The 18450-nt window shown below is 44.4% G+C and overlaps 1 protein-coding gene across 6 annotated transcripts in view; it reads left to right on the plus strand.

Moving 5' to 3' along the window:
* The window catches only part of CARD9 (caspase recruitment domain family member 9), a 276679-nt gene extending 259042 nt beyond the window's left edge, over positions 1-17637 (plus strand). For 4 of the 6 annotated variants that reach the window (XM_085613178.1, XM_085613196.1, XM_085613172.1 and 1 more), the window contains 2 exons: positions 12191-12267; positions 14408-17637. In XM_085613178.1, coding sequence (XP_085469304.1) covers positions 12191-12267; positions 14408-14458 — 128 coding nt within the window. In that variant the 3' untranslated portion in view covers positions 14459-17637. The remainder of the gene's footprint in view (positions 1-12190; positions 12268-14407) is intronic. The other 2 variants (XM_085613213.1, XM_085613204.1) reach the window with 2 other exon arrangements.
* Positions 17638-18450: the final 813 nt, after the last annotated feature.

Below are 18450 nucleotides of genomic sequence, written 5' to 3' on the forward strand. Positions count from 1 at the left end.
AAATAATTGATTATATTTTACTCTATTTTTCTAAATTGGTGTTAGATTTTTCTTGTATTGTGTTTTTACTTTACTATTGTTTGAGTGCTGCATACATGCTTTACACATTGCCTCGAAGCTAAGCCTGACTCCTTATGTGCCAAGCTACCAGAGGGTTAAGTAGAGGTTAATTTAGTGACTTTTGTGGTTCACCCTGAAAAGGATTGTGGCTGTTGCTTGAAAATGGATTGCGCCCCCCCAACCAACAACCCAATTTGTCACAATTGGTTAATAGCAACACCTGTTATTAAAGAAGCGTGATAAGACTTAGGAGGACAGGATCACTCCAACACCATTTAACAAGAAGAGTGTCAGAGGTATATCTGGAAGCTCTTCTGGACCTAAATAGTTTGTCTTGCACACTTGAGAAACCAGAAGACCGCCTCATACTCTGAGTGCAACTGAAAACTGTCCGGCCCCACCAGGCCGGCTATGACCACGCACCCTGAGCCCCTTGCCACTGGAGTCGACAGCGTTAAGATCCCAGTTATCAACATGCCCGTTTCTACCTGAGGGGCCCTTGTTACAGATGATCATGCACCTTCTGAATTTTTCTAATCATTTTATCCTTAAAGACGCTCGTTTCTGCAGGCACTGGAATGCTTCCCCCTGGAGTTGTTAGCCATGGCTGTAGATATAAACAGTGCAGCAGGTACAGTGGCACCAAGGCCCTAATGTATCATGGGTCCGCACCCTAGGTCCACCTGTTTTTGCACTACAAAACCAAGCAGTGGAGGGCCATATTTCTTTATTGCATATGGGCCCTTGGCACCCTTGCTCTGTCCTGCCCCCCTCTTTCTTTGACCCGTCATAAATGACCAATGAATTCATAAATAACAAGCATTTGCAATGCAATAGGCCTCGCATTAGTTAAATGAAGAGCTATTGGCTTTGCAAATGGGAAAGAAATGTGGCTTTTGCCTGGCTTTGTTTTAAAATTTATTGACTCTTGAATCAATCGCGGCACGCCGCGCCTTAGCTTTAGATGTTAAACGCTAAAACGTGGTGTGTTGCCATTGCTATAAAAGTTAATAAATAGAAAGTTTGCAGCCGACGTATTTTTTTTTTTCTATTTATTTACTATTGTAGCAATCGTGGCACGCTGCGCTTTAGCTTAATATGTGTAAAGTAAAGCGATGCGTGCCGTGATTGCTATAAAAGTACATCAACGGAAAGCAATCCACCTTCTGCCCGTCTTTGTTTTCTATTTATTGACTTTTGAAGCAATGATGGCATGCCACCCTTAGGCTTTAGATGTTTAAAGCTAAAGGGCGGCGTGCTGCCATTGCCACAAAAGTCACTAAAAGTTGTGTGCCTGCCATATTTATTTTTTATGTATTTACTTTTGTAGCGTTGGCAGCAAGCCACGCTTTACCTTCTGTTATGTTAGATTATATTTGTAGAGCGCCAATCACCAAAAGTCTCTAGGCGCTTGCAGCGTGGACCAGTAGCGAAGAAATCCCTTAATCCCGAGGATACCCATCATACAGTATGGTGGGTTTATCCAAATGCCTCAGTAAACAGGATGGTTTTGAGTTTCCTCCTAAACGGAAGTAGAGTGGTTTCCCTGCGAATACTATCTGGGAGCTTGTTCCAGATCTGTTGAATCACAACTGAGAAAGCCCGCCTCCCCCAATGTAGCTCTGTTAAAGTGCGGGCAGGCCAGCAAGCTAGCCTCAGATGACCAGAGATAACGTCCAGGCACGTAGGGCTTCAGGCGATCCTTGATGTATTTGGGCGCTACTCCATACTGTGCTTTATGTGCAATGCACAGACCCTTGAATCTGACCCTCTGCTTAATAGGGAGCCAGTGTAACTGTTGTAGCAGGGGGGTGGCCTGTGCTCTTCTTGGCAGTTTAAAGATCAGCCTTGCCGCATCATTTAAAACCACTTGAAGTTTCCTCAGGAGTTTGTCAGGAAGCCCTGTGTATACTGCGTTACCGTAATCCAGTTGTGACAGGATTAGGGCCGTCACGACGGTACTTATGGTGGAAAATGACGGCAGAGTCCCGAGCTTCCGGAGTTGCCGAATCAGGCCTGTGCAGCTCCCCACTACAGCAGACACCTGATTGTCTAAGGTTAGCTTGCTGTCCAGCTTGATACCCAGACTCCTCACGGCTGGCACTGGTGTCGGGGTGGTTCTAAGCTCTTGAGCCAGAAGAGGCTAGACCAGGTTGAGGCCCCTGTAGTGAGAGAAAGCACCTCTGTCTAATCCGGGTTTACCTTGAGTGAATAAGAGGTCATCCAGTTCCTAGTGAGCTGGAGGATATTCTGGGCATTAAGCTGTGCCTGGGGACAATTATCAACTCGTAAAATTAACTGGGTGTCATCAGCGTAATTGAACACCTGACAATCTAATTTTGCAAGTGCTTCTACTGACGGCTGGAGGTAGATATTGAATACCAGGGGGGACAATGCAGAGCCCTGTGGAACCCCCAATGCAAAACACCCTGCCTGGACCTACATTCTCCTAGTTGGACCTTCTGCGACCGATTCTCCAGGAAGGAAGTAATCCATTGGAGGACCGTCCCGGTGACTCCCAGCCGTCGGAAATGGGCCAATAGCTGCGCGTGGTTCAGTGTCAAACGCGGCTTAGACATCTAATAAGATCAGTGCCGAGGGATTCTTCTAATCAGCTGCTAGCCTCAATTCAGTGCTGTTACGGGCCCTGAACCCTGCTTGCTGTGTATGTAACAGCTGATGCTTTTCCAAGAAGGATGAGAGAACTCTGAGCACATGTTGCTCGAGAACTTGAGCCAGGAAAGGAAGCCGGGAAATGGGTAAAAAGTTTTTCAAATTGTTGATGTCTGCCCCAACTTTTTTCGGCAATGGGATTCCCATGGCTTCCTTACATTTGTGAGGTACCTTCCCTGTAGCCAAGGAGAGATTTAATAGAGACAACACTTCTGGCTCTACCGCCGGAATGACCCTTTTAAATACCAAAGGGGGGCAGGGATCTTCTGGTGACCCAAATTTGACTTTGGCCACAATATGGGCTAAAGCATTTGAGTCAAGTGCGGGAAGGTTGAGAGAGAACCGCCCAGAAACTCTGGCGAGTCCACCACTGATAAAGGACAGGGAGTTATACGGGTATTGCCTATTTGAGTAATGATGTTTTTAACCTTGGCTAGAAAGAAGTCCTGTACCTTTTCACAGTCAGCCTGATTAGCGATCCTCCTTTGTTCTTTCGTGCGACTTAACTCCTTGAGTACGTTAAAGGTCTCTCTGAATATCTGTAGCCTCCCTAATCCTCACTTCATAATACATATATAATTAAAGCCTGGCGTGCTGTTATTGCTATGGAAGTAAATAAATGGATAAGAAATGCGGCGTCCACCTGCCTTTGCTTTTCTATTTATTGACCTGTGAAGCAATGGCAGATGTTTAAAGCTAAAGCACGGCGTGCCTCCATTGCCATTACAGCCAATAAATTGAAAAAAAGGCACAATAGTGCAACAGAAACAAGACTGCGACTGCCATTGTTTATTTGAGTGTGGCGGTCGGGAACTGCGACACACACACACACACACACACTCACTCACTTACACACACACACACTTTTACACACACACACACACACTTTTACACACACACACACTTTTACACACACACACACTTTTACACACACACACACTTTTACACACACACACTTTTACACACACACACACTTTTACACACACACACTTTTACACACACTTTATAAAAGCCTAGCAACCTGCATTGCTGAGGGTGGAACAGTTGGAATAACATTCGCCTCTGCCTAAACAAGCAACACTCTTTATTCCCATTGTCGCCCTGCTTCAGCCAGGACACCGGGGGCAAACTTCCCGAGAGAGCTACAAGAGAGATGCGCCTCAAGTCCATTCGAGTGAACAACGGCACAGTCAGTATTGACAACTGTGGTTAAAGTTGCACTCTGGATAAGATGGACAAGTGGCGCTGGTCGCCTCATGTGGAAGATACAGGCCGGGGGGTTCTTGATCACAAACGGCGCTACTGGCATTGCTTCAGGCGAAGTCCTGTCAATCAGACCCAAGTCCGCAGGTGTAGAAAAAAAGCACAGATTTCATTCACGTTCGTCTGTTTGCTTTAAGTCTGGATGCTGGTTTATTGTGACATGCAGGGAAAATCACTCCGTGAGCAGTTCCGGAACATTCTTACAGATGTAGGCTACAATATGTAGCATATGAATTTTCTGCCTTGCACGCACATGCGCTGCTACTGCGTTTCAGTCTTTGAACATCTAGCACGTGAGTTCCCAGGCCAATTTCTGGAACCCCATATCCAATGAGTACCTGATAAGAATTCTCTAGCCAGTCCCATCACAATGCTTCTCGGGCCAGTTAAAGCTCACTATGCGTTCACACTCCCAGAGGAATCGGTTTTCTCTTTTCTGATTGGTTGTCAGTGCACTGTTTGTCTTTTGGCTGTTATTACAGACATAAATTCTTCCGTTGCATATAAGCTTCAGCGCTGCCCCAACAAGTGCCTCACCTTAAATACATTTTTAGTCAGTGAATTCAGCCATGCTGCTGAGGAGAGGCATAGCGCGCCTGGCTCGGCAGTGTGTGGAAGGCAGGTGAAGTATTGGCACCCCAGAGCTCGCCTGGCTGCCGCTGCACCCGTGTGCCGTCCTTGCCCTGCGGTTGCCTCGAGCAGCCCAGTTTGCCGCAGCGTATGCCCCCTGCAGCCCTCCACACTTTCACCCAATGTCAGCGGCATCGCTCCCAGCAACGTTGTAAATAATGGTCACATGGTTGCTGGGAGCAAATCATGGGTCGCTAGGAGGCCGTTGCGATTGTTTTTATTTTTATTTAAATAGGTAGCGAGAACAAATTTGTTAGTCTTTCTGTCCCCACTTCTGTCTTAGCCGATGCCGGGGCAGAATGGAAGAGCCGTGGCTAATGCCGAAGCAGGAGAAGTGTGCGGCCGCCATGAATACAAAGCTTGGCGTGCTGCACTTCTTAAAAACATATATATTTTAAAAGAAAAGCATTTTGACGGCGCGCGCGATGATAAAGTTGCACGGCCGCTGTATGTGCTTTATAAAACAAGCTGTCGCCATTGCCAAAGCAGAATGAAAAAAACATAGTGCTTACTGACTAAATGAAGGAGACAGTATAACGCCGCAAGTTAAAGATCCAGTCCTGATGGGCGGTCACAAAAGGAGACAGGGCGGTAACAAGGAGGGACTAAGAAGCCTCACTATCAATCGGAAGCCAGCGTTTACCATAGACGATGACGCCAGCCAATGAAAAATATAGGCGGGCTTCTACACCACTTCTAAAACCCTAATACAGCATGCCTTGCAAAGCGAGCAGCGCATGCGCTGCAACACTAAGCGAGACCTAAAAATGAAGTGCTGTCGTTAAAAGCAAGTTACTATTTAAGGCAATATAGCTGTCTGTCGACAGTAGCCATAATAGTCACTCAGCCTGTAAATCAAGAACAGTTTTATTCAGAAAGAATCTGTAAAATCTTTAGCTGTCCCTGTCCTGGACTCTGCCCCTTGTTGGGAACCCCACCTGCCCCGTGCTCCTGGGTCCCTGTGTTCTGCAGTTGACGTCCGTGGCATCAGGGCACTGATTAATTAAACTGTTGTCTCAGCCATAAAGTGCTGTAAATTACACCGTTGTCAGGCTTGCCACCTGTAGGATTCAACTTCTACTTAAACATCTGACTTGAGTTATTACAGTTACTCTGGAAATGAAAGTGCCTTCTTCCGCCCGGCTGCAGCCGGAGTGAGGTTGGATGGAGGCCGAGGCCTGGTGCTCGTATAGTTTTTCATGACTGCCTTACTCCGGTGTGCAGCAAATGGGGAGAACTCATTAGGTCTATTCCTTCAGTATATCTTTCCCTGCAGGGATAAAACGTCGAAGATAAGGCATGGAAGGACTTTCTACTGCTGTTAAAAGAAAACAGTGTACTGAAAGTGTGGTGGGGGTGTGTGGGTCAGGTGACAGAGTTCAAGCGATCCTTATATATACTTTTGGTTCTGCTACGTGTTTGTGCATTGTATACACACACCCATTCTGAAAGAGAAGGCCACTCCTTTGACCGCAGAGCATTCATTGCTTCTGACCATGCCCACACTTACGACTTACATTCCGTACTACCTCTCGTCAGTGCTAACCGCGCTGCCATCTTACGGTAGTCCACACTGCCTTTCTGACTGTTCCACCTACCACCCTGCCCCATTTGATGCTCGCACAGCACACTGTTCTGTCACCCTGCTACGCCCATTCAATACACACACAGCACATCCCATTCCTCTATCAACCAGCCAGGCCAACTCAATAGCCCCCCCATCACAGTTAGGAGCTACAGAGGGTATGTGCCAAGCCCTCCACTCAATAATCATTAAACCAAACAAGGCTTAGCACTGGGAAGGGATATCATTTTTATTGTTACTTTAGGACCTGCACAGCTCATGGAAATAATTATTTCTCTTCAGCTACTGGTATTGCATCCACATAAATGTAGTCCTAATCCCCTCAAACTTCGAAATCAACCAAAATAACAGCCCACCATTATCCAACACCTTCACAGAGAAGTAAAGAATACTCAATAAAAAATGAAGGTGAAAGTGAGTGGGCACCTCACGTACCCAACACCAGGGAGGCTACCAGCCGGTTCTCGCCAGTATGCCCACGTTTTCTCATCATCGGTTGCCCACTCACAAGAATCAAGAAATTAGAGTCCGAAAAAGAGGGAACAGATCAAGAAAGAGAAATATTTACTGTTCCCAACAAAGAAAAGAAACCCGTGTATTGCGAAGAACCAAATGTCCCAGGCAATATTTAAAATTGAGTTAGAGACTCACTTGCAATAACCCTCTTTATTCAGACCGGTGAGTCTACTCAAACTAAAAGCACTCGATGTTGCTAACCTTTGTAAAGAAGGCCAACATGTTTCATTGCCACTCAACTTTGTTCTGGCAAATTCATCAGGGCAAGGGTTTCAATCAAGCACCTCACTGGACGTATGCTTTTATGTTGCGGGAGGGCTGTTAAAAACAGAGAAAACAAAACAGAATAGCCAATTTCTGTTCCATCCATTATCAATTGACGCACACCAACCAAATGTGTTCGTAGTCACACATTTTACACAGAAGTTTCTTATTACAGATGGGGGTATTTACCATGTAGAGGCGGAGGGCATTCGTACCTGCCTCCACTATGACGCACGGGGTTGTATTGAATACTCTTTCCCCGGTTTTTATAGCTGCACTATTGCTAGCTCGTTAATCACCTGTGGAAAGAAGGCGTCGATCAGGCTACGCATCGCACGATGTAGCACTGTGTATATATTGTATTACAAATAGCGCGAGCCACAAGTAATTCCACGTTCACAAGCTCAGTGCATCCAACATTCATTTAAAAGTAAAGGAGGCGTTTCTAATTTCCGAGTTATGCCCCAGGTAGCTATGTCTACAGTCAGTCCAACATGTCCAATTATCGCCCCAACACATGTGCAAGGTCGTCATTGCACAGAGCATTACTAAAAGCACTCAGCCACTGATACATTACTCTCACCGCAACCGCTATCTGTATCAGTGGCTGAGTGCTTTTAGTAATGCTCTGTGCAATGACGACCTTGCACATGTGTTGGGGCGATAATTGGACATGTTGGACTGACTGTAGACATAGCTACCTGGGGCATAACTCGGAAATTAGAAACGCCTCCTTTACTTTTAAATGAATGTTGGATGCACTGAGCTTGTGAACGTGAAATTACTTGTGGCTCGCGCTATTTGTAATACAATATACACAGTGCTACATCGTGCGATGCGTAGCCTGATTGACGCCTTCTTTCCACAGGTGATTAACGAGCTAGCAATAGTGCAGCTATAAAAACCGGGGAAAGAGTATTCAATACAACCCAGTGCGGCATAGTGGAGGCAGGTACGAATGCCCTCCGCCTCTACATGGTAAATACCCCCATCTGTAATAAGAATCTTATGTGTAAAATGTGTGACTACGAACACATTTGGTTGGTGTGTGTCAATTGATAATGGAACAGAAATTGGCTATTCTGTTTTGTTTTCTCTGTTTTTAACAGCCCTCCCGCAACATAAAAGCATACGTCCAGTGAGGTGCTTGATTGAAACCCTTGCCCTGATGAATTTGCCAGAACAAAGTTGAGTGGCAATGAAACATGTTGGCCTTCTTTACAAAGGTTAGCAACATCGAGTGCTTTTAGTTTGAGTTGACTCACCGGTCTGAATAAAGAGGGTTATTGCAAGTGAGTCTCTAACTCAATTTTAAATATTGCCTGGGACATTTGGTTCTTCGCAATACACGGGTTTCTTTTCTTGGTTGGGAACAGTAAATATTTCTCTTTCTTGATCTGTTCCCTCTTTTTCTTTACTGGACTCTAATTTCTTGATTCTTGTGAGTGGGCAACCGATGATGAGAAAACGTGGGCATACTGGTGTGAACCGGCTGGTAGCCTCCCTGGTGTTGCGTACGTGAGGTGCCCACTCACTTTCACCTTCATTTTTTCTTGAGTATTCTTTACTTCTCTCTGTGAAGGTGTTGGATAATGGTGGGCTGTTATTTTGGTTGATTTCGAAGTTTGAGGGGATTAGGACTACATTTATCTGGATGCAATACCAGAAGCTGAAGAGAAATAATTATTTCCATGAGCTGTGTAGGTCCTAAAGTAACAATAAAAATTATATCCCTTCCCAGTGCTAAGCCTTGTTTGGTTTAACAACTCAATAGCCCCACCTGTCACAGCTCGCTGTCCTTTCCACTTCCAAGACCCATTCATTGACAGCAAAGCCCACGATCCCATGTTTCTCCCAGCCCCATTCAGTGTACCCACGACAGCCCGCAGTACGGTCGATCTCCCAGGCCCGTTCATTCATTGTTCCCACAGAGCAGCCCACTGTCCCATTGATCTTCCAGCTTCATTCATTGACCACTTTTCCTCCATGCCTCATTTATTGTCAGCACAGTCTACAGTCCCCACTACCTCCCAGTACCATTCATTGTCCCCATGACACAGCCCACTGTCCCGTCCACATTCAAGTCCAATTCATTGTCCTCACAGCAGAGTCCACTGTCCCTTCTACTTCCCAGCCTCCTTACCTGTCCCACGGCACAGCCTACTGTCCCCTCAACCTCCTAGACTCCTTCATTGTCCCCACAGCAAAGTCCACTGTCCCCCTACCGCCCAACCCCCTTTATTGTTCCAGAGCACAGTCCACTGTCCCCCAGCCCTATTGAAAGTCAAGAACGTCCAGACACATTCAGTTTTAGGAACTTGAAGAATACCATAACTGCATTACACAATATGAATCCGAGCTCTGCAGAATTGTAGGTAAAAAAAAATAATAATCCAAAAACGTGTTTTTAATGTAGTGGTAAAAAATTCAAGGTATCCCAGTGCATTTGTAAATTATACATAAGAATGTATTAACCCTACTTTACCCATTACCATAACCTCTGTTACTCCCTCGTTAACCCATACCCTAACCTTTTCTTCTTTTCCACCATTTTGCTTCTTCCATTTTACTAAAGGACACTCTTTACCCTCATACCGCCTCACATGCCACCCTTTTTCCCACACCTTCTTGCATCCTATTTATACCATCGTTTATCACTTGCATTACTATAGCCCTCCACTATACATAACCTGCCCTCATCTCCTCGCTTACAAAACAGTAAAACTAATCTTTGACTATGCCTTACTCAAATTCTAACTTAACCCCTACATTTAACCCAACCCTAACTCTTAACACAAGCCTAACCCAAACCGATATTTCATTTCTAACTCTTACTCCAACACTAACCATACACATTCTATAATTCCTCACTCACTATAACCCTAGCCCTAATGACCACACTTAACCGAAGCCTAACCCTGAATTTCTTCTTAAACATAACTCTTAGCCCAACCCAAACACTTATTCCATTTCTAACTATTTCCCCAACCATTTCTCCTACTTCTATACCTTAAATCATTCCTGCACCTTACTTTATCTTTAGTCCTAACCAATACACATAACCCAAAGCTGAGCTTCTCCTTCACTCTTACCCTAATCCCAAACAAAACTCCTATTACATTTCTAACTCTTACTCCAACCCTTACATGTACACCTCACATCATTACTCACACCACACCTTATGTTTACCTTTGCCCTAACTACTACACATAACCCAAACCAGAGTTTTTCCCTAACGTTTACCCCAAGCCCAACCAGAACTCCTGTTCCATTTCTAACTCTTACTTGTACACCTTACATAATTCCTCACACCATGCCTCCCTAGCCCTAACTACTACACATAACCTAAACCTAACCCTGAACTTCTCCCTAACTCTAACTCTTATCCGGATTCTAACCCCAATCCCTTATTCCATGTCTACCTTGTGCTCCAATACTAACCCTTACACTTATTGTAATAAGGAATATTGAATCCTAAAGATCGATGGGCGACAATATTGTGACCATAATATCAAGTGGCAAATTTTCAGATGGGTAAGTGCATCGACGGAGGTACGTTGTTACTATTCTTATCTCCGCACCTACGTTCCTTAAAGGTACGTATTTGTGGAGTTGGGTTTAGAATATGTATGGAAATTTACCTTCCAAAATGTTCTCCCCCATATTGTCGTCACAATATTGTGACCTGTCAAAAGTTCAGATTCAGTATATTGCCAGCCAACACCCCTTGCTCCTACACAAACACCTGACATCATCCCTCACACCACACCTTACTGTAACTCTAGCGCTAAACACCTCTCCCTAACGCCCATCCCAAGCCCAACCCGATTCCCATCCATAGTGGTAGGGGGAACTGGGATTCCCAACCTCTGGAGTTGTGCTGAGCCCATTGTGCTCCCTGTTGTGAGCAGCAGGGGGCATCTGTTTTTTCCTGTGCCCAGTTCATGTTTGTGTTTTCTGCTCTATTCCCTGTTCTTTCTTGTGTTTGGTGATAATCTTGGGTATCATTGTTACCAAGGGTGCCAGTTAGATTCTGAGGCTTGTGCCTGTTGCACAGAGACCCACCCAACAGGGCTGTTGGCTGTCTCCCTCAACTCTGAGATTAACCTTATTGTTGCCTTCTTGTAAAATATTTTTCTCCACTAGAGATCATTCTTCAAAGAGCATACAAACTATCATTTGAGATAGTTTGTCTATCATTTCCTGACTTGTATTTTCTTGTTGTTTGTGTTTGTTATCTTCCTACTTTCCTTTACAGGTTTCCAAGTTCATGTCCAGTTACCTAGCCTTGTCCTGAACTAAGCTAGTTCGCAGACACAATCATACACAAAAATGGTTGTGCCTGTTCTTCGAGAAAGCGGAATATAGGGAGACAAAGCACAAATGAAGAAATGCTGGGAGTCACACCTGAAGGCTGGTGCCTTTACTCTGTCTCGTTAATTTTGCACACTGATATTTTACCACACTCCAAATAATGCTGGGTCTATTTCATTTTAATTCCTTTATTTGGTATTCTTCTTCACATGTGGTAAAAGATAGAGAAGGGAATATTCCCTCTTTCAACAGCGCCAAATTATTTCACTGCAGTTTTGTTAACCTAATGGTTGCCTCCTTGCCGCAATGAAGTTTCCCTTAGTAACTCTATAATCACTCCTCTGTTACTACCCTGGAGAATTTCCTAATTCTAAACCTTATCATTCAAAAACAAGTAATCATTGTGCTTCCTCATGACAGTGCGTCTCTTAGAGAAGCACACACTGCTGAAGACGCGTCGTATTTTCTGGTACATCACATCTCCACCTTTCGTTTAACAATCATTAATTTGACTAAGGGCCTCATTTGAATTTGGGTAACAAGAAATCGTCAGATTTGTGGAGGAAGCAACAAAGCCTCCATTGGAGAATTCTCCTCTGGAGGAATTCCCTCCATCACAGGAATAGCAAATCTGCTGACTGTTGTCCACTGGCAGAGCCTCCTCCAAAGAAAGATTCACCACTCCTCCACGAATCCGAGAATTTTCCTTTGACACCCATTTCTGAATGAGGACCTAAGGTTCTCACAAGCCCCTCTGATAAATTAGAGTCTCAGAATTACCCACAAAAACTCTGGTCATCTCACTTGTTCAAGCAAAGGTGATAGTAAACTCGAGTGAGAATGAACATCACAGCAGGCTACAATAGTTGCGATTTGTGCTTTCAGGGGTGCCGACCATCCAGCGGAGAGGCGGCAGACAAAGAAAGGCGAAGAATAAAGAAGAGCTTCGAAGACTATCGAAGGTTAGCCCTGGCAGGGACAATCTGCTCGATTTGGTTTTGGAAAAGTACACACTATGCATGCTTCTCCATGCTTAATCTTTGACTCAACAGCCTGTTTGTCTAAATATCTAATCCATGTCTGCCGCACTATGTCTTTCTATCTGCTTGTTCATATTTAGCCAGCTTTCTGTCTGTCTGGTCTTATGCCTGTATTGCTAACTACTTAGCTCGCTCTGCTTCTCTCTTTCTCCATTTCCATATTGTGTATCTTTATCTCCAGCTCTTGAGTCCTTACTGAGGCGCTGCCATCATTCTTGCATCAAGTCCAGTGCTCCCGCACTTTAAATGAGGGCCATTGAAAGTATAGTGGCTAGGGGCGGCTCCTCCATGTGGGCGGAGGAGCGTCGCCCCTTTGCTTTCTCGCAATGCGAGAAGCAGAAGCATCAAATGGTATTGGAAATCTCATTTTACGTTTCTGCTTCTCACACTGCGATAAAGCAGAAGGGTTTGGTTGCGGGCGGGCAGACCTGCTGGTGGTCCACCAGAGAAATCTTGCAATCAAAATGGTCTCCAATATGGCATGTTTCAGATCTTGCTGCATAAGGTGCCTGGTAAAGGATGTCAAGAAATAGGGGGAAGGGGAGGTGTATTTAGAAGAGGTTTGGAGCCTCTGATGGGCTCTGGGAGCAAGCGGTGCAGGTACTACATAAAGTGCGAAGAGTGTCGTGGGCTTGCGAGTCCAACTATGGAGGAATTAAATAGATAGTGCAAGGCAGGAGTCATAAAATAATTTTGGTTGCAGCGGATAGTGCGTTCTTTTTTTCAACTTGTTCGTGTCCACTTAGGGCGCAGTGGCAATTATTAAAAAAACATGTTGGCATCCTGAGATTTTGAATGCAGGGTTGAAGCTTTGCATTTTTATCTCCTCTACCTGATGCATATGAATAAGGCAGGAAGTTTTATGACCTCTTGTGAATGTGCATTTTACAGTCTAGCTGATTATGATGTCACATCGCAAAATGAACGGCAAGCTACAAACCATTAAGGGGCAGATTTACCAGTTTCTCACGTAGCCTAGTGCAGCCGCCCGCAAATGCTGAGCTGCTTGAGAACAAGTGCACAGGAGAGCGCCATATTTACAGAAATTTCGATCTCCTCCTCTCTGCCTAACCCCGGTGCAGAAATGTGCAGCTGTGCGCCACGGACACACCTTTGCACCATAATGCAAGGGTGTCTCCATGAGTCTACCATAGGTTTTGTACTGGGAGGAAACCCTTCCAGTACACAATACTATGCTTAGACGAACGTTAGACATTTTCCCACTTTGCACGTGTGCTGCACTGTACAGACGGAAAATAAAGGAGAAAAAAAGATATCTCTCCTTTTAAGCGCCTATCTGAAATGGGCGCTGTGTGCTGACGCTGAACAATGTCTACTTTTTTTAAGTAAATAGGGTTTAGCATCGGAGACCTTGGGTAGTTGCTTGGTAACGCCTATGCACCACTCATGAAACGCCCCCTTAGCACTAAGTAATGCAAAGCAGTGCTATGTGCTGCTTTCCTTACTATCAAATGATTTTCCAGCATAAAACAAGTTTCATACTGGAAAGTAAACCGGTAACAAGCGATATAGCGGCGTGTTGTCACTTTTTTTACACAAACATGGCGTTAAATCTTAGTAAATAGACCCCTCGGTGTGCAAAATCACTGATTGGTTTTCGAACTGCCTTTTTGCACATTCAAAAACAGTTGATGGACAGAATGCAGAACAATGTCATACATTCACCCCAGTACAGAGATCTGGGCCTAAATCCATTGTTTTTTTGCTCACCATGCCATTCCAGTTTGGACCCAGCCATATGCAAATCAGTCTTGACCCTGTGCCTCATGGGAACAGTCCAGCCCGAACTGCCAAGCCAGGTCCTCCTTGGACTGGAAACAAGCATCCTAGGACCGGTTTCGGGGTTTCACCCCTCTTCAGCCAGGATAGCTTGATTCCAGTGTGCAACATTCCGTCCATCATCTTGTGCGTTTTTCTTTTGCACATTCAGGCCCTACATTCCTAATGCTGTTTTCATCACTTTCAAAATACCATTATAATTATTTATGGTAAATTATTAAGGGGGAACTTCCACTAAATAATTTTTTGTGTCTCATTCTAGAAAGAAGTTGATGAGATCAAAAGGTGGCACACGCGAGGAAGAAGACTTTGACAACACAACAGGAAGTGACACCGATGGCTCCTGACAAAAACAGAAAATAGTGCAGAGAAGACTAAACGCTTGGCCCCTGAAGAGGGGAGCAAAGGACGACCTGGCGTATGGTCCTGAACAATCCTGCCATTTAATGTAGTAAATGATTAGATCAGCGCTCTACGAGGGACCGACGGATGCCATTGCAGATGACACCTATTTATTTCAAATGTAATTGTACAGCAACACTGTTTTATAGGTCTTTTTTACATTAGCTGTATTGTAAATAACTTTCATATATTGTGGATTGATATCTGAAGGTTTGGCAAGCATTCCTACGTGGATTTCATCTTTTCTTGAGGAGAGAATAGCCCTGAAATGTACTTCCCCCTACTTGAATTCGATCAGGCTATTTCTGACGTCGAAGATGTCTTTAAACACTTGTTATTGGCATGTTCCGATGCACCGTGCTTTGGGCAATAACAACACTGGTATAGAGCTCAGCCGCATGTGGTTAAATGGTGAAGAGCGGCCCAGTGGAGGAGGCTGGCAAGTGCACACTGAAACCAGGATGATGTAGTGTGAGACAGGACAGCACGTTGTACATATTTGCTATTGATTTTTTTACCAAGTGCCGAAAGTAGGACTAGAATCCAGGTTTGCATGTTCCAAATGTGGCAATTCTGTACGTAAACCACGTCTCCTCGCGTGTGTACTATCAAGAACAAAAAACGTGAACCATAAATAGCAGAAAGTTTGCAAGTCCTACTGAAGGGTTGCGACAGTCATGGAAATCCTTGGGACTCGCAATGTACTTGGTATTTGGTAACATAAAGTAGGCTGCATACATTTTCTAAATGCCACCTCCTGTTTTAGTACTTTTAAAATAAATATCTGAAGATGGTTCCTGTTCAGTTTGAAGACAGTTAAAGTTTCAGAACAAGCGCACCACTTTTTAGAGCACTTTATGTGTATTGTTATTCCCCATTTTGTTCACTTCCATTCTTGGTACTGCCTGGCCACCTTCATACCATTACCACTAAGCTCCAGAATATGGACACCTCCCTGCCCCCTGGACGCCACAACGTTTTTAATATAAATGGCTCAGACTTAAAATAAAATAATAATAAGGCAAGAAAGAGGGGTGGATATGCTCATCCTATAACTTGTCACCTAAGCATCGTCAGTCACCAGGGAAGGCCATGGCCACACTGGCTGCTTCTTCACAAGTGATGAGTCCCTGTGTGACCATACTCCCCATATCCCTCTCTATGGGTAACCTAGGAAGCGTTTGCCTACTTAAGTACCATTGGTTGGCAAGCATAACCTCTTGTATTAAACTTGGGCAACAATGGCATAGTGATGACTGAAGCCCACCCCCACAGCCTTTCAACATAAATTCCAGTAGCTGAAATTGTTCGCCCAGATGTTGAAAAGAAATAAAGCCCAGGACACAGCCATCAAACCTTGTATACTGCCAATACAGTTCTTGCCCATCACTGCCGGGTAGTCGGCCCAGTCCCCCTAAAGCTCTTTAACTCAACTTCCTCTGCCCCTGAATTAACTTTTCAATGACCAATGCCAAACGATAGCAAAACGCCTTCAGAGAACTAGTGGCAAGCCTGAAGCTAGTGAAATCATCTCACCACCCAGTCCATAACATGCAATAAAAAATGCCAGCACCAAGGAAAACTGCCTTCCTCTCAAGTTTTACCACTTAGCCTACATCTGGCAAGAAATATCACCCCTTCATCCATATTTGGGGACAGTCTCAAGACCGGTGGGTCCAGCCTCAACCATCGCACAACAGGTTCATCAGCTTCCGTGAGTCCTGGCACCAGGATAACTGCATGCCTTGTAGACCCAGCCGAGTCGCATCCAAGATACTTCTACATCCCCGGTTGTAGGACTCTATAATGGTCCACTGTTCTCTATATGGATCCCCAGTAAGGAGAACCTTTCCACCCCCAGACCTGCAGGGGTGCTTCTAATGCCAAGACTGCTATGCAAAATCATGACAATCCAAGACCTGGTCACAAACAACTCTGTAAACTTCACAGCCCTCCCTACGCCCTGGTGAAGGCTATTACAACCTCTTACTCGACAACAGGACTTCTAGAAAAGGAGACACTGTGGCCATCCTAGTCAAGAGCACTAGAGTGTGCACGGTTACTTCAAGGAAGATACTTCAAATATCTACTCTCTATGTGCATTATCGGTCTCTTCATCTGTATAAAGGTGTTTCGCCCTTAAAATCACTACTCTCCCTTTCCGAAGATCCTATAAACTTTGCCTAACACCTACTGATTCTCTCTAAATTATTTCATTTCGTTGTATGCCCGAATGTATGAGTTATCAGTTTACCTAAAGAAATAGTGTGTGTGATACAGTTAACCTTGGCATCTCACAAAATATAAACTAGCCTTCTCCCGCTGGAGCGGTACAGCCTTGACCCTCCCCGAACCCACTCTAACAGTGCAGTAAAATCAATCCATGCAAATCCCAGCCTCTTTCTCTCTCTCTCTCATATCCCCATATGTTCATGTATGAAATTACCAGCCTTTCTCAGGGACTGATCATGCTGTCATCAAATTCTATCTCGAGTAAACATTCTACACTAGGGAAATCCAACATCGAGGCAGAATCCATTCACTTTCGAGGAATAGCACAAAATGTCAGGCTACTACCTTTCAGGAAGTGTTTTAGAAAACAGACCAACCGCTTGGTGGATGCCCACATATGCCTATGAAATACCGGACAGTCTCCAACAACTGAAGGGGAGGGGCAATTGGAAAACACTGCCTTCAGTCACAACTGCTCAGTAATCAAATGTCCTGTCATAGTTGCGAAGAAGAATGTAATCACGCAAACCCGCGTCAAGATCAGAAAAGTGCAGAATCCAGACGGAATACCAAACCCCGGAAACTAATTCAAGGACTTGTGATCTACCACAGACCAGCCTCATCACCAGTCCCATCCCATCTCGGATGCTGTGCAACAAACTAATGTCATTCTTCAGAGACAAAATACCAATGGCCCTTTCTGCCAATAATTGACATAAAATCCACTGATTCCCTATTGTAATTTTATTTCCTGGATAAAATGTAGTTGATACTTTTGTATAGTGTTTTGTCGACATACTTTTATTTTGAAAATGTTAATAAGATTATTTATTAATAAAACATATCCACGTGTCTTTTTATCAGTCTTATAAATCAGATGCCCTCAGTTGTAACAGATTTTGAAATATGATTGTATTTAATGCTCCATTTTATGCATAGGCAACCAGAAATAAAACCGCTCCACCAATTACAATGGTGCCAGTCGGACTGACTTTACCAGAGGATCTGACATGCTCTCTCTGTAGCTTTAGCTCAGTTCCACGCCAAGGGCCAGAGATACTCTCAAATCACACAACACAACGCTGCCACCAAAGTTGCTGCGCTCTGTCGCATGGAAAAGAAGTAGCAGGACAGTGCTATATTTACTTTGATGTGGCGTTGTTGCTGTCATTCTCTACGCTTTCCCACTTTTGGCTGCCTTGCACAACACACATACTCTTGCACTATAGTGCCCAGGACAGGTTTTGTACTGGAAGGGGTATCCTTTCAGTACAAAACACTAGTCTTAGACACGGTTTCGAGCATTTCTAACTTTGTATGAGTACTGTACAAAATGTTGTCTCAAAGCTGTGTCTGCACTTTTTTTTTTAGTAGATAAGGCTTTGCATATAAAACCAAGGGTGGTTGCATGGGAATGTCTATGTACAACCCATGGGACACCCCTTGACGCAAATTAGGGCAACTATTTTTTTCCAGGACAAATCAAGATTTGACTGGAAAGTAAATCTAATTTTAAGACTGTGAGCCAGTTTGCATCACCTTTTGTGAAACTATATCAGCGCAAATTCTTGATCAATCTGGCCCAAAGAGGGTATCATGGCCAAAAGTTTTCCAGCAAAGAACCAAGATAATACCTGCCAATGTTTGACCCATCTCGGACCTACCTTTGTG

This window comes from Triturus cristatus, chromosome 1_2, assembly GCF_964204655.1.
Source record: "Triturus cristatus chromosome 1_2, aTriCri1.1, whole genome shotgun sequence".
Classification (NCBI taxonomy): Eukaryota; Metazoa; Chordata; class Amphibia; order Caudata; family Salamandridae; genus Triturus; species Triturus cristatus.